At 57.4% G+C, this 14644-nt stretch overlaps 5 protein-coding genes across 5 annotated transcripts; 3 read left to right on the top strand and 2 right to left on the bottom strand.

The window, feature by feature from the left end:
• Positions 1-1039: 1039 nt before the first annotated feature.
• Positions 1040-3371, bottom strand: J7T54_005478 (Zn(2)-Cys(6) zinc finger domain protein; the record flags this gene model as incomplete). Its single annotated transcript, XM_051503901.1, has 4 exons — positions 1040-1994; positions 2077-2402; positions 2483-3163; positions 3222-3371. The coding sequence occupies 4 exons, from the start codon at positions 3369-3371 to the stop codon at positions 1040-1042; spliced, it is 2112 nt and encodes a 703-aa protein (XP_051364305.1).
• A 1024-nt stretch (positions 3372-4395) lies between these two features.
• On the top strand, positions 4396-5407 carry J7T54_005479 (Conidial development protein fluffy-like protein; the record flags this gene model as incomplete). The annotated part of the gene is made up of 2 exons (XM_051503902.1): positions 4396-5228; positions 5296-5407. 2 exons carry the CDS (start codon positions 4396-4398, stop codon positions 5405-5407), a joined length of 945 nt encoding a protein of 314 aa, XP_051364306.1.
• A 1018-nt stretch (positions 5408-6425) lies between these two features.
• J7T54_005480 (necrosis inducing protein-domain-containing protein) lies at positions 6426-7259 on the bottom strand (the record flags this gene model as incomplete). The annotated part of the gene is made up of 1 exon (XM_051503903.1): positions 6426-7259. The coding sequence occupies one exon, from the start codon at positions 7257-7259 to the stop codon at positions 6426-6428; it is 834 nt and encodes a 277-aa protein (XP_051364307.1).
• A 4576-nt stretch (positions 7260-11835) lies between these two features.
• On the top strand, positions 11836-13058 carry J7T54_005481 (proteinase T-like protein; the record flags this gene model as incomplete). The annotated part of the gene is made up of 2 exons (XM_051503904.1): positions 11836-12804; positions 12864-13058. The coding sequence occupies 2 exons, from the start codon at positions 11836-11838 to the stop codon at positions 13056-13058; spliced, it is 1164 nt and encodes a 387-aa protein (XP_051364308.1).
• Positions 13059-13546: 488 nt separating this feature from the next.
• J7T54_005482 (uncharacterized protein) lies at positions 13547-14600 on the top strand (the record flags this gene model as incomplete). The annotated part of the gene is made up of 2 exons (XM_051503905.1): positions 13547-13772; positions 13828-14600. 2 exons carry the CDS (start codon positions 13547-13549, stop codon positions 14598-14600), a joined length of 999 nt encoding a protein of 332 aa, XP_051364309.1.
• Between the last annotated feature and the right edge of the window lie 44 nt (positions 14601-14644).

Raw genomic sequence — 14644 nt, forward strand, 5'->3', positions numbered from 1 at the left:
GGTTTTAAAACCCCACACGGGTCGGGTGCCAATTGCCCACACCTTTTTGGTGCACACGGGGGTGGTTTATCCCCCCCCCCCCCCCCCTAACACCCCCCCCCCCCCCCCCCCCCGCTGTCAAGGCTGCACTGGACCCTGGATGCTGACTGCATCCACTGCCAACCAAAGGCCAATCAGCGGGGCGTTTGGGAGCCCAGAAGGGGAATCTGTAGCAAGGCCATCTGTCACGAACGGCCCCGCCAACACGTCCGGGTGGCCTGGGCGGCCTCTGGCTTCAGCTTGTCACCCGGAAGAACCGTTGGACCTTGATTTTCGACGGAGCCCGGGTCCCTCTTAGAAGTTGAAATTGCCAGTGCACGCAAGGTTTTTTCTATCCTCTTCTCCTGAATGACTGCCATGGGAACTTAAGTACGAAGTGCGACTTGACCATCCGAAGAAATTAACAGTACCTAGGTGAGCTTGGAGTATATAGGATATGGCAAACAGTATGCACTCTTTGGGTTTGGACTCTCGACTCCGGAGAGTGTTCCCGTGGCGTGAAACTTAATCGCAAATACGGATACACGTTTATTAGCCCCCCCAGGCTCTGGTACGCGCATCGCAAGCCACGCGATCAACATGTACGAATGAGTCCTTCAATGTCCTCCTGCACTGTGAAGGGGTTCACGATGGAGTACTCTGTTGCTCTACTGTGACGAGATGCTGGACAAGGCAGTTCATCCAGCCTCCAGGGCCTCCAGAGTCCGAGTCTAACAGCCCCCCTGTCGAGACTGCACTGGACCCTGAATGCTGACATGGAGCTATGCACAAGGCGGGCGAGGATGACGAGGATGACGGGTGAAGGACCCTAGTGGGGCTCCCAAATCTCGTTCAGAATTCGATCTTTTCTTAGCTTTCCTTTGCAAGCCTCGGTCACGGCATCACTTACCGGAAAGCCTTGAGCGAGCACCTTTGCCTTGATTCTGGACCTCTCCCCCTTGCACCTGTTCCATAACAATGGCCTTGTTTGTCTCATCATGTAACCCGGGAGCATCTGAACTCAATCGTCAAGTAGGTTAGTATAGACTTGTAGATCTGCGTTGGCCTCAAATGAATCGGCAAGATGCTCCGCTGTCGACGACCGGGGACTGTCCGAACCCCCGAGGTCGAGCATGAACGTCGCCCGGATTTCCTTGAGCGCCGAGTTCGTATCCGGCCTCTGGAGATCGTGGAGAAGTTGCCGCGCCGAGTTGCCAGTCATATGTGACTTTTTTACCGCCATGGACAGGAGCCCCTTTGAGATGGCCCTGGCCACACGCCAGGATTTGCTCAGGCGCTGGTACCCGTAGACACAGACGAGCAGGTAGTAGTACCAATCCTCGCTGTCGTCGTCCAGTATGGCATTGGCGACGTAGATCATTGCCGTGTGCCACAGAATAGAGAAGGATGCTGAGGCATAGTTGAGGCGGTACTCAATCAGCAGCCGCTTCAGCTGGGCCGTGGATCTCGCGTAGATGGAACGCGGCGTGTAGCTTCCGCCGTCAAAGGTTGAGAACTTCTGATCCGCCAGGGACTCGTCGCGGATAAAGGGTCGGAAGATGTCTAGAACGGCTGCGTGGAACCACATGCTGCAAGGAGGAGGGGCGGGGTCAGCGCAAGGACAGGCAAGATAGTCTTTCGCGTAGAGGACAACTGACTGCATGATGTGGACGTGCTGGGTGTTGACGTGCTGAGAGTCAAGGTGACGGGGCAGGCTCTGGCTCCACGCGAGAAGCTCACGGAACTTGAACTCGGCAAAGGAAACGGAACTGCGCGAGCCCCACGGCAGTCTGTCTTCTTCGTGATACAATATTGTCACTTGGTGGACAATCTTCCAGAAGTGGCAGAGGTACGGCAGCGTCTGACCCATGTAAGGGGATGGTGACGTGGCCGCCAGCGCGACCCGGGGGATCGGTTTCCGTGGGTGGCCAGAAGGCGTATGGATCCCAGGCTGATGGTAGAAGAGAGACATAAGACTACTCCGCGAAGACGGCCAGTTAACTTGGTATGCCCAGGTCGCCACCTTGGCTCGACTAGGTAGGTCCAGTCCCTACTCACACTGTCCAGTTGAACACACCCCAAGCAGTGTAGCTCTCCCCACTCCCCACCTCACCTTGGCCGGTTGGGGTACTCGTGCTTGACTGTACTTCCTGCGCACCAAAGAACCCCATCCTTGTCCCCATGTCTGTAGCCTCGGCTAGGTATCTCAGAACCGCGTGGTCTCGGCCCTGGGCAAGATACCCAAGGCTGAGGAAAACGGTCGCTGCCAGTTTCATCACCGAGTCGCTAGCATGGCCGCGCTCCGCATCCCACCAGCGCTCCGCCTCCTGGCAGAAGAGCAGTGCCAGATCATACGTATGCGGATCGATGGCGCTGTACATTTGCTACGGTTTCGGGTTAGTATTGCGGCAGCGGCAGGCTCTTTGAAGCCGTGGTGCCAGCCTTGGCGAGCCAGAGGACTCACGGAGCCCCAGTACAGCAGAGAATTGACGAGAAGAGGCGAACAAAACCTGGTTTGCCCCGACACCAGGTCCGATATGAACGAATCCGGATCAAAGTGGCCGAGGAGGGGGTGGTCCATCTTCAGATACAGAGAGATGCATTTGGCGGCGAGGTCGCTGGCTATGTCGACACTGGTCCATTGCGCAATGTTCAGTTTGTAGAGGCGAGCATCGCATAGCTCTGGATCGTCTGTTCGGGCATCGCTGCTAGATTCGTTTTCGGGTGAGTCATCTTTCATGTCGCCCAGAGTACTTATCAACTCTTGATAGAGCTTGCTGTCGAACAGGTCCGGCCCGGACTTGGCCAGAGGTGGATAGACTGCGGAATACAAAGCTGCTAGCTCATCCACGCTCTCAACAGCCGGGACGGCCTCGGGCGCAGCAATCGACACACTGTTGCGGCGATTATCGCCCTCATTCGCGCCTCGAGCGTTTCGCAGAGTGGCGAGCACTGTCGAGGCGTCGGCCTCTGCGTTCAGCCTTCGAAGGAGCGGAAGCATGTCTGTAGACGGCAGGCTGTTGAGGAGAGACACCATCTCCAGGACCGTCTCGCTCGAGTCCTTGGAGAGACCGGCTTCATCTCGATAGACGCATCGGGACCGCGATCCCTCACAGTTTGAACAGACCGGCCGCTTGCCGTCACACTGCGGTTCGATCACAAAAGGTTGGTCAAGGTTGCGGAAATCGAGGGTGCAGACTTACGCGAATCTTTTTCCTGCGGCAATCGTTGCATGCAACGGACACAACAGTGGCGCGTTTCTTTTTGGGGGGCAACGGTGCCGACTCTGAGATGCCACCTGGCTGTGCTGATGGCGGCGCCGCACTTCGCAGCGGCGTGTATCGGCGGTCCATCTTGGGGTGACGTCTTGTGATTGCCGATGCCGAGGATGGGTCCAAACGGAATATTATTCAGATGTCCGGCAGATGCATGCAACGGACACTGTCAACGGAACTTGGACGTTAGAGAACACGACAATACACAACATGACGAACCGGGGGTGGATGGTGCGTCAGACTTGGCATCGGAGCGTCCTCCGTTGTCTTCTCATTGGCTCCGTAGCTCAGCTCGGATCAAGGTTCGAGCTGGCCTACCCAAGAGCCGACTACGTTGTAGGTGGAAGACAGCCTTGCCTTCAATGTCGAGTCTTGGCATAAACGCATTACCGTCACCATGATGAGCGACCTGACCTGTCAGATCAATCACAAGCGGCCGGAAGGCCTTCCCTTGCATACCTTGTCCGGCGGCGACACGCTTCTCGCCCACCCATGCCAATGACACTACGCCTCAAGAACAAAGTAGCATATACGCTGAACAACAGCCGCTCATGAGCCTGCGTTGGCATACCAGCTCCAAATTTCGGGGTCTTCAGCTAGACTCGGATCCAAAGTTCCCAGTCATCTTCGAAAACACAGTGGCGAACGAACACGGTAGTCGCAGCGACATGAACGTACCTCCTCGCCGTCGACGAGCATGCCAGGCCTGCCTGGAGAGACACGTCCGAGTAAGCAGCACCAGGCCGCTCTCGGCTCACATAGATCGCCGACTGACACCAAGGCTACACAAAAGTGCGACCGGCACGAACCGTGTCACCGGTGCAAGCAGAACACAACACAGTGTGTTCGCCCCCCAACCGTGCGGTTGGCCAAGTCACAACTTCGAAAGGAGAAAGCTGGACTGCAAGCAAAGCACGAACACGCCTTCGAGCTCCTACGGGAGGACGCGACCCATCAGCAGATCGCCGAACGACTGACAGGATACAAAGGCGACCAAGGCAGCACTGGCTGCGCTAGCAGCAGTTGTACTGACTATCAGGAAGAGACAATGAACTCCCGGCTTACGCCATTCCCTTACGACAAAGTAGCAAGCCCTGCCCACATGTACGACCCGAGGAGCCAAAACCATGCAACCTTCGCTATGAACGGCCCCGGCTATCGCCCCCTGTGGCAGCCAGAGTGGGCACTGGATGTTTTCCCTGCACAGCACCCTTATTCCCCGCAGCAGAAGACACTGGACGTGGCGTCCCCTTCGTCGGCGCGCACTCCTCCCATCTGGGACTGTCAAGGCCGCAACATGTCGACGACTACGATCACGGCGAGCCTATCCGTGGTCGAATGTCAGAGAGCCATGCCATCCACACGCACACGCCAGCTCTCTGACACTGGGTGGTCCGCAAAGGATGCATTTGCTCTCGATACCGACGCGTGCTGCCGTCCCGGTCATCGCGGCCGCAGCCCATACAAGCTAATCTCCATGCCGACGAAACTCGTCCTCGACCTCACGGATGCCTTCTTCAGCTGGCACGTCGGCTCCTTGCCAGCTGTGCAGCGCAGTTCGTTCGTCAGTGACTTCCTTGGCCAGCGCACCCTTCACTGCTCCCCTGCCCTGGTGCGGATCATATCATGCCTGGGATGCCGCGCACTGGGCGGCTACGACACACTGCGGAGCACCTATGCCAGCCTCGGCAACCGTCTCTTCCAAGAGGCCAGGGCGCTCATTGTCCAGAGTCCTGCCTGCGTACCAGATGTGCAGGCGTGCGGTCTCATGGCCCTGCATCAGCTCAAGATTGGGCAGGCCGGGGACGCGAGCGACCTGGCGGAAGAAGGGGTGAGGCGTATGGTCATCTTGATGGGCCGCGAGGGCCATCTGGAGGATTCGGGGGAGTCGCGATGGCTTGAATACTCTCTGTGCAGCGCAGTCGCCCTAGCCTGGTAAGCTTTTTCGACGACGCGACGGTCTGTCCTGCGAAGATGGCTGACGTGACCGTGTTTCCCACAGTTTCGTCCGCTCCGGCATGGCTGACCCTATTGGTGACACGAATATCAAGCCGTCAAGACAAGCCAATGATCCACCGGCAGATGATGCGCTGCAGACTCGTACGACCTCTTGAGTTGGAAACGCCTTGTTGACTGGCGAGCTGAGTCCATCTCTGCATCGGCAGTTTTCGTTCTCCCATTATAGTACGCACGACGAAGAAACCAGCACAGTAATCCACTGATGCACCCTCTTGAGGAGACTCCCGCAAAGCACATCGCACAGTGTAGAGCGGTCCGCGTGACAGTGGCACCGCACCACAAACGAGGGCGATGAACAGCCGAGGCCCCTGCCCCGAGGTCCTACATTGACCCGCACAGGCCCAAGCTACGAAGGTGGAGCAATTACATGATCGGGGATGTGTATGAGCGCTTCCAAGGCTTGCGGGATGGCAGTAGAGCAGCAGACAATGAGGATGATGGATATTTCACAACATGGCGTCCGTTCATAACTTGCACCGCGGCTGACCAGGCCAAAAAGACCGTGTCTCCGCTGTCTCAAAGTATTGGGCAGAAGTGTATGACCAAACCTCCTGTATCTGGCCGACTTCGTCGGGTCCGCAACAGTCCCGATCAAGAAGAAGCTACTGGGCGAGGAAGACCACCGCCAGCGATACTTCAGAACAGATGTCACCATAGTCGCGCTTGAATTCATGTGGAGAGGAAAGAAACGGTCATCCTAGTGAGAATAATGCCCAGGAGAGTGTATCAAACATGAATGTGGGAAATGACGTGGTCACTTCTTGCTACACGTAGCCACGATTCTAGAATAAATTACTGCTAAGAGCTTGACAATAATACTTGCGCAAGGGCCACATTCGCCATCTTCACTGAATAGAAAGCTCGATCTTCGTGCTGCGTTCACAGAGCAAGCAGGAACAAAAGAGCCGAATTGGCCGGTACTTGAAACTACTCAGTCTCGTGAGCACATACATGTCCTCCATAAAACGCTCGTCAACTACGATCAACCCATCCAACGTGGCTGTCTCCCTCGTGGTGGGTAAAAAAAACTGTGTCTATACTCGCTTCACCCTCTTCATCAAATCATCAATCACCAGGGGTATCAAGTGCTACGCCAAATCGTCGCTCATCCACCTAAGGATATCCAGGAGAACCTTCATCACGACCACTATCAAACGTCACGCCGCTCGGAATCGCCTTTTCGATATGCGACTCAAAGGTAGAGTCCTTGAAGCCAATGGTGGCCTTGCCAAAGTCGTGGCTGAACAGTTTCTCCCGCGTGTTGCCCGGGAACCCGTTGTAGCTCACCAGCGAGCCGCGAAACCAGTAGCCCTTGTGGTTCGCGACGTTGTCGTCCCCCGTAGTCGCAAAGCGGAAGCAATGCGTTGCCGGCCCGTCCTTGTGGTAGACAATCTTGGGATGCTCGCCCTCCCACCGCACCTCGCTGGCAGGCCGAAGTTCCCAGCCACCGTGCTGGCTCGCGGCGACGTACTGAGCACCACTCCCGTTGACCCAGACGACAATGTGCTCCCAGTCATGCCGGTGGCCCGGGTCCCAGAAGTTGGGGATGGCCACGTCCTTTTCAAAGTAGTAGCCGTACATGTAGATGCACCAGCCGTTGTTGCAGCGTTGGCGGGAGTACACATTATTGTTGTCCAGATCCGACATGTCCCTGCAGTCGGAAGCGAGATCCGCCCAGTTGTGTTCGAGGCCCTCGGCAACGTAACCTGCCGCGTCGATGGCAGGGACGTTGTAACAGCCGTCCGTGTCAAAGTCAAGCACTGGCTGCCACCGAAGGTCGTTGGCCGTGGCGCTCTGGGGCAGCGCGGTGGGAGGGTTGACGGCACGAGAAAAGACGTGAGGCGTAGCGTCAATGTCGATGCCGAGGCCTGGTGCTGGCGCAGCAGTGACAGTGGCCACCGAAGCGAGGAGGGCGAGCTGCCCAGCAATGGAAGGCTTGGGAATCATGGAATCGTTCTGATCCGACTGCTGGATCAGCCGCTATTGGATCTGATCACTTACAGACAGCCCACTGCCGACAGATATGCGCCTGGCCATCGTCTTGTTATAACGACGATAGCCCATCGATTCCTCCATCCTCCAACAACACCACCCGGCCCTTGTAAAGCCACACGTGTTGAACAAACGTCCATTCTGCCCGTGTCTTGTGAGAACCATTTTCCTCCAAGCCATCTTCCTGCTTCGGTTGGTTTGGATGCATGAATGGCTTGTAGTGTCACGGGTGGGGTTGTCGTGCCATGCAACTCGGCCTGCCAACGCCAGTGGTCTCCCACGTGTTGACATTGTGAGGCTGAAAATTGCCGACGACGAACCCCCGAAAGAGAAGAGCCGGCAGATGGGTGCCAGTGAGGTGACATTGGTTGGAATTTCACGCGGCATTTTTTGTTTATCAAGCAACCTTCGTAAAGATCATCTTCAGCTTCCATTCGCGGCACGTGCTGTGCAGGAAGGAAGGTCGTTGTCCTTGTGATCAGTGGTTGAGTGCCAACGCAAGTGGGCATTGGTGTCATGAGCGGTGAGGTTGCACGCTCCTGGGAGAGGAGGCCGCAGGTCTGGTGGCGCCATGATAGATAACAATAGTAGCTGAAATTGCAGTGGTCAGTTTCACTGAAATGGCGGGTGCATCGCGTGAAAAGCGCATCTTCAGCGCTCCGAATCAGTGGCCAAAGCAGACCAACTCCCTGAGAGCCAAGCAAAAAAAAGGCGCCGCCTTTTCTAGAATTTGCCTATGCCTGGCGATTCTGGAACGCAAGCCCGGAGTAAAATAAAGCGAGAGGTGTATAGAAGAAGGAGTAGAAATAGTCACCGACGAGGAAATTCGCAACACACTGCAGAGTGTCCTCGATTTGACCACCCTATACCTTTTATTTCCAACAAGACACTAACTCACCCAGACGACACTATCCAATGAGCACTACTTTTTGCTACCTAGATATCTTTATGTAAACTAGCCCAAATACTGTCCCGCCTGATGATATTCATTGGTCTCAAGGTGGAATAGTTAGCTTGGGTCAATGATCGGACGGCCACCATATAGCATAGTTGTCGCCGTGTGCACAGTGTCAGCATCTCGTGGCTAGCCGGAGCAATGGAACCTATGACACAGCCTCGCAAAATTTACTTTCCTATCTCCAGGTATTATCTGCCCATCAGAGCCTAAACTATTTTATCCACTTCGTGGGTTGTGTTTTCAGCTATGTCCTTCCAGAGCTCGAAGAGTTAAGACCGCGGTGGTCCGTGCCCCCCTGTGCGTCTGTCAGCTGTGCCTCGGGCCGGTCCTGCCTTACCAGGTATTACTACTCCGTCACAGCGGCAACGCGTCGACGGAGGCTTCGCGATTCGTGACCGAACCTCAACTCACGCACGCGTTTTCCCTCTCGTTCCCCAATTCGAACAATGACCAGATGCTGCACCGTGGCATCAGGGCCGCCGATGCCTGTCAGCGTCCGAGGACGGACACTTCCCTGCCGAGGACGGAGCACTTCCCTGCTTGGGGCAACGACTCGCCATGAGCATCAAAGGCACGCGCCGCGACGCTGCAGGGTTCCGGAAGCACAACTGCTGGAGCACACATTTGCGACATGATAATAGGATCGAAAATCCACGGATTCTTTCATGCACAGGTGTTGACACGCAGCGGGCACATCCGACGAGCCTATTGGCCCGGAGTCAGATATGCTGCATCCACCACTTGAGCACTGGCCGCCGCTTCAGCTCATGCTCACAGATGGATGTTCAAAGCCGCCATCAGGACATTTCCAACACGTAATACACGACTTGATGCTGAGCTGAAAGGCTACGGCTCATCCAAGGGCACTTCGTCAAGCGCGCCACGAGCGGCTGAGCTCTGCCGTTGTGCCTGTATTGAAACGTAGCTATCACACCCATTCGCGGTTCTGCAGCCCGGACGATATACACAAGAAACGAACGGAAACAGCAGGTCTGGAATGTGTTGACACGGCTCTCGTCGGCGTAGACCATGGAAAGCGCCTAGGATCGTGATGGAGGGCAGCCTTTGGTTCGGACCAGCACGCCTCATTGCTTAGCACTTGTTCTGAAGTCCTTCCAGAAAGTCGCGATGGCTGCTCATGGTCTTGGGTCCTCTACGCATACTATCGTGAAGAGGATGGATGGCGTGCGCTATCCCCGCGATTAGATAAGCCTCGTGCATGGTCCACATGATGCGCCTTCGCTCTTCGACCTCCCCGATCCGGACGGCAACCGACATTATCAGGGTGATGGTTGATGCTATCGCCAAGCTACGCCTGCACGACTATCTATACCTTCCCAAACGGAACGTGGGGTGCTCCCTCTGTGGAGCCCAAGCACCTTGAGGATTGCAGCCGATATCTGATCCTCTGACCACAGAGCCCGAGCGCGCCATTGGCGCAATGGCAGTGCGAACAATCGCGGCTCCCCGTCTTCTATGGCATATGTGATCCTTGCTTGGGAACTGTGGAGCGACGGACTTGGGGAGAACGTCCCCGGACGATGTCTTGCAACTGCCTGTTGGCCCCGACGCGCTGTGGTGCGCTCGCAGTCGATCCGGCGGCTCGGACCGATCGCGCAAGAACTCAAAAGTTAATTGCGAGGGACGTCTCGTGATGATCCGGGCAGCGTACCGAGAGGATACGAGCGCGATTCCTTCGCAGAAACTCTCGTGCAGCATTACCCAAACGCAATGCTACGACGCAAAGCGCCTGGGCACGATAAGATGGGCGTGCCGGCGCGTGCGGATAAACATGAATGACTGCCCCATTCTGCATAATGCGTCGCAATGTAGACTGCAGCGGCCAAGCGACACCGTCGGCGGACACACGGCCTGGGCTGCTGGATGGTTCGCGCTTGGTGGTGTTTCGAGAGTTGTACCCCTCATTCAACATGGCCGTCCTTTCACACCGGGAGTATATTGAAACCTTGGCTAACCTACCACGACGGCGCATCTGCGCATCGTCTGAGCTAGTTGGCTTCCAGAAACAGTGTTTTGCAGTAGTCCCACGGAAGCGCGCACACGATCAGGCACGACTGGCCATGCATCTCCACCTGAGCGATGCTCTCGTCATACGCCTGGGGCCACAGCCAAGACGTCGAGACACGGATCGGGCAGGCGGTTTCAGAAGATCGACAGCGCTAGTCTCCGCATGAGGCAGTTGTTGATCTGCAAATTGGACATGGGCAGGTCGAGTCCGTCTTGACTCTCGAGCATGGTGATGTTGAGCTGATCCCGTGCGGTTGGACTCTACGTAGTACAGTGCTACACCCACCGCACCAGTGTCTGTGCTCGAGAGGCCACGCGATTTATACGCTGATCTGCTGTTGGCGTAGTCTTGGTCGTTGCGCTGGTCCTTTCTTGTGTCTCGAGGGACGATCCGGCTCAGTGGCCGAACCACCTTGTAGTAGGCTTCGTGTTGATGGTACGCAAGTCCTTTCGCGCTCATCTGAAAGAGACTGCAGTATTGGTCGGCGTTTACTGTTCACCAGGGTGTCCGACCAGGGCACGATATGTATGCGCATGCGTTCATGCTCGAGAGACCTGGGTTGAGCCAAGCTTTTACCCAACATGGACGCCAAGTAGTCCGCGCTAAAGCCCAGCGCGTTACACTCCGAGGCCTTGGCGCTGCCAAAGCCTCTCTCATAGGGGCAGCTCTAACATCAGTGCTCGGACATGTTCAACAGGCATCACGACTCACGAGTTGCCATTGTCATGGTCAGGCGACAGGGCGCATCGATTCTGCAACTCACTCGCACTCCATCACCACCGGTCAGAGGGACCGGAGATACATGTCTATGCTCGCTCGCACTAGCCGAAACACATCGCCTGGTCTATCCGTGATGGATCTCTGGAAACAAACACAGGCCGCATGAACAAAGTACTGGAAGACAACCAAAAGCGGGAATATAGCCAATGACGAGCCGCACGCCGACCTCCCTCCCACTGCCGAGTCAGGTACCCTTAGTGCGCCGCCATGCGGTATCGCACCCTTTTGAGCTGGAGATGGCTTCTAGACTGGGCAGCCGCGTCCCTTGACGCTACGCGGACTGACAGACAGACCCCATCTGCAGTGCAACTCCCGTGGACCCCCCGTTGTCTGCCCCGTACAGGCGCCCTTTGTGGTCTTGCGCCTCGAAGCTATCGTGTCACTGGGCTCCCAATGCTTCCTAGACGCCGTGCCCAGACCTGCGAGGTGTAGAGCAGGCTGCTCGACACGATGCATCTACGCCATGGACTTTTGTTCAACTGCCACCTTGGGAAGGTGTTGTTGGATACGGATGTCAACTGTGGACGACAGGGGGATCACAAGCCCACACGCTGCTCGCAAAGGCCTTGGCTTGAGGTCTTGAGCCGACGCGATGACAACAACTGATGAGGATAAATAGAGGCCATCCTCACCACAGTTCGACGATCTTTCTTCTCCTCCTCACTCCGATCCCATCAGAGCCCAGCAGCCTCCACCAGCACCTTGCAAACATCCATCCTTTTCTCCAGCAGTACCAGTCTTCCTCACGAAGCCAAATCATCATCATGCGTCTGTCCGTCCTCTTCGCCATCCTGCCGGTTGTCCTTGGTGCACCCGCCGCCAAGCGCTCCGAGCCTGCGCCCCTCCACAAGCGCGACGATTCCATCAAGGGCCAGTACATTGTCAAGTTCAAGGACATTGTGGCCATGTCTGCTGTGGACGATACGGTCAGCGGCCTCTCGGAGAAGCCCGAGCACGTTTACGGCACCTTGATCCGTGGCTTCTCGGGCAAGCTCGACGAGGAGACGGTCGAGGCGCTCCGCGCCAACCCGGACGTTGACTTTGTCGAGGAGGACGCCATGGTCTCGATCGCGGCCTACGTGACGCAGAGCGGCGCCCCCTGGGGCCTGGGCCGCATCTCCTCGCGCTCGCGCGGCAGCAGCTCGTACCGCTACGACGACAGCGCCGGCGCCGGCACGTGCTCCTACATCCTGGACACGGGCATCGACGCCAGCCACCCCGAGTTTGAGGGCCGCGCCAGCCTGGTCGCCAACTACGCGGGCGGTGTCAACGGCGACGCCCAGGGCCACGGCACCCACGTCGCGGGCACCATTGGCAGCCGCACCTATGGCGTCGCCAAGAGGACGAGCCTTTACGGCGTCAAGGTCCTCGGCGACAACGGCAGCGGCTCCATCTCTGGCATTGTCGCGGGCATGGACTTTGTGGCCTCGGACTCGCGCCGCCGCTCGTGCCCCCGTGGCGTCCTCGCCAACATGTCTCTGGGCGGTGGCTACTCTGCCTCGCTCAACAACGCCGCCGCGCGCATGGTCGACAACAACATCTTCCTGGCCGTCGCCGCCGGCAACGACAACATCAACGCGGCGTACTTCTCCCCGGCCTCGGAGCCTTCTGCCTGCACCGTCGGCGCCACCGACTCGTCCGACCGCCGCTCCACCTTCTCCAACTACGGCAACCTGGTCGACATCTTTGCCCCTGGCACCTCCATCCTCTCGACCCTGCCTGGCGGCCGCACTGTAAGTCAACGCTCTTGGAAGGAACTTGGGATTATCAAAGCAAAGACTAACACACGCAGGGTTCCCTGTCGGGCACCTCCATGGCCTCTCCCCACATTGCCGGTCTGGCTGCCTACATTGCCGGTCTCGAGGGCTTCCCCGGCTCCGAGGCTCTCTGCGCCCGTCTCCGCACGCTGTCGACCAAGAACGTCCTCTCCAACGTCGGAAGCGGCAGCCCCAACTACCTCTCCTTCAACGGCAACCCCTCTGGTTAAGCTTGACAGGCTGACGGCAGAGCCGGAGAATACGGCCGGGCGGCTGTGACTGGGCGGCCACGACTGGACGGCCACGACTGGACGGCCACAAATGTACGGCCACAAATGGAAAAGAGATGGATGAGAGTGCCCTGACTTCTTTCTGACTGACGATACTTATGGGAGCGTACATACTTTATTCGTATTTACAAAATTGATGGATATAGGAATGGTTGCTGGCATGTGATTTGACTGCGACTGCTTTATAAAGGTGCAGGTGACCGACTCACAGTCCTCCCCCGAGACACAATGAACGAGCAACACTCAGTCGGTTGTAATGGACGGATAAATCTGTTGAGCGACGATCGCCGAAACTCCCATGCATGACGTCAAACAAGCAGCGCGCATCACGCAATGACGACCTCATCGGGATAAAGTGCTTGTCTGAGGCGTCTGAGTGCCTCGTGCTCACTTGTCTCTTACATCGAAAATTGGATTCTGTCAGGAAAATGGCCAAAGTCATGCTCAACTACCTCCTCCTCGCGACATCGCTGCTGCTGCTGCTTCCCGGGACGGCCGCGGACGGCCATGGCCAGGACGCGATTGTCGAGTCGCGCGGCGACATCCCGGCCATTGGCCTGGGCACCTGGCTGTCTCCCAAGAAAGAGGTCAAGCACGCGGCCCAGTACGCGCTCGACACGGGCTACACGCACATTGACGCCGCGCGCGTCTACGGTGAGCAACCAATTGTCAGGTGCACATGTACACACGCTCACACACATCATCACAGGCAATGAGCGCCAGGTGGGCAAGGGGATCAAAAAGGCCTCCCTGAAGCGCAAGGACCTCTGGGTCACGAGCAAGCTGTGGAACACGGACCACCGGCACCCGGAGCGCGCTCTCAGGAAGACGCTCAAGGACCTCAAGCTGGAGTACCTGGACCTCTACCTCATGCACTGGCCCGTCGCCTTCAAAGACGGGTCTACCGTCGACACCCGCCGACCCATCACGGAGACGTGGAGGGACATGGAGGCGCTCGTCAAGAGCAACAAGACGCGCTACATTGGCATCTCCAACTTTGCCCCGGCCGACGTGGACGCCATCCTGGCCGTGTGCGAGATTTGCCCGTACGCGCACGAGCTGGAGACGCACCCGTACCTCCAGCAGCAGGAGTACGTGGACTGGCACACGGCGCGGGGGATGCGGGTGATTGCCTACTCGCCGCTTGCCAACCTGAACCCGCACTACGACTCGGGCCTGCCGAGCATCCTGCACGACCCGTTCTGGGAGCAGATGGCCGAGAATAAGAACGCGACGATCCCGCAGGCGGTCCTGGCCTGGGGTCTGCAGCGGGGCACGGTGGTCATCCCCAAGAGCGTGCACGAGGAGTACATCCGGGAGAACCTGGGCGCGTTGAGCATTGTGTACGGCGAGGAGGAGATGATGCAGATTGCGGCGCAGGATCGAAAGGTGAGGATGAACAATCCCGGACGGGAATGGGGCGTGGACTTGTTTGACGGGCTGGATGATCCCACGGTGCCGAAGCGGGAGGATGAGCTGTAGAGAGTCTGGTCGGGACACAAAGGGAGGTTCACGCGAGGGAAGCC

This window comes from Emericellopsis cladophorae (assembly GCF_022114955.1).
Source record: "Emericellopsis cladophorae strain MUM 19.33 chromosome Unknown NODE_7_length_695568_cov_118_814649, whole genome shotgun sequence".
Taxonomy (NCBI): domain Eukaryota; kingdom Fungi; phylum Ascomycota; class Sordariomycetes; order Hypocreales; family Bionectriaceae; genus Emericellopsis; species Emericellopsis cladophorae.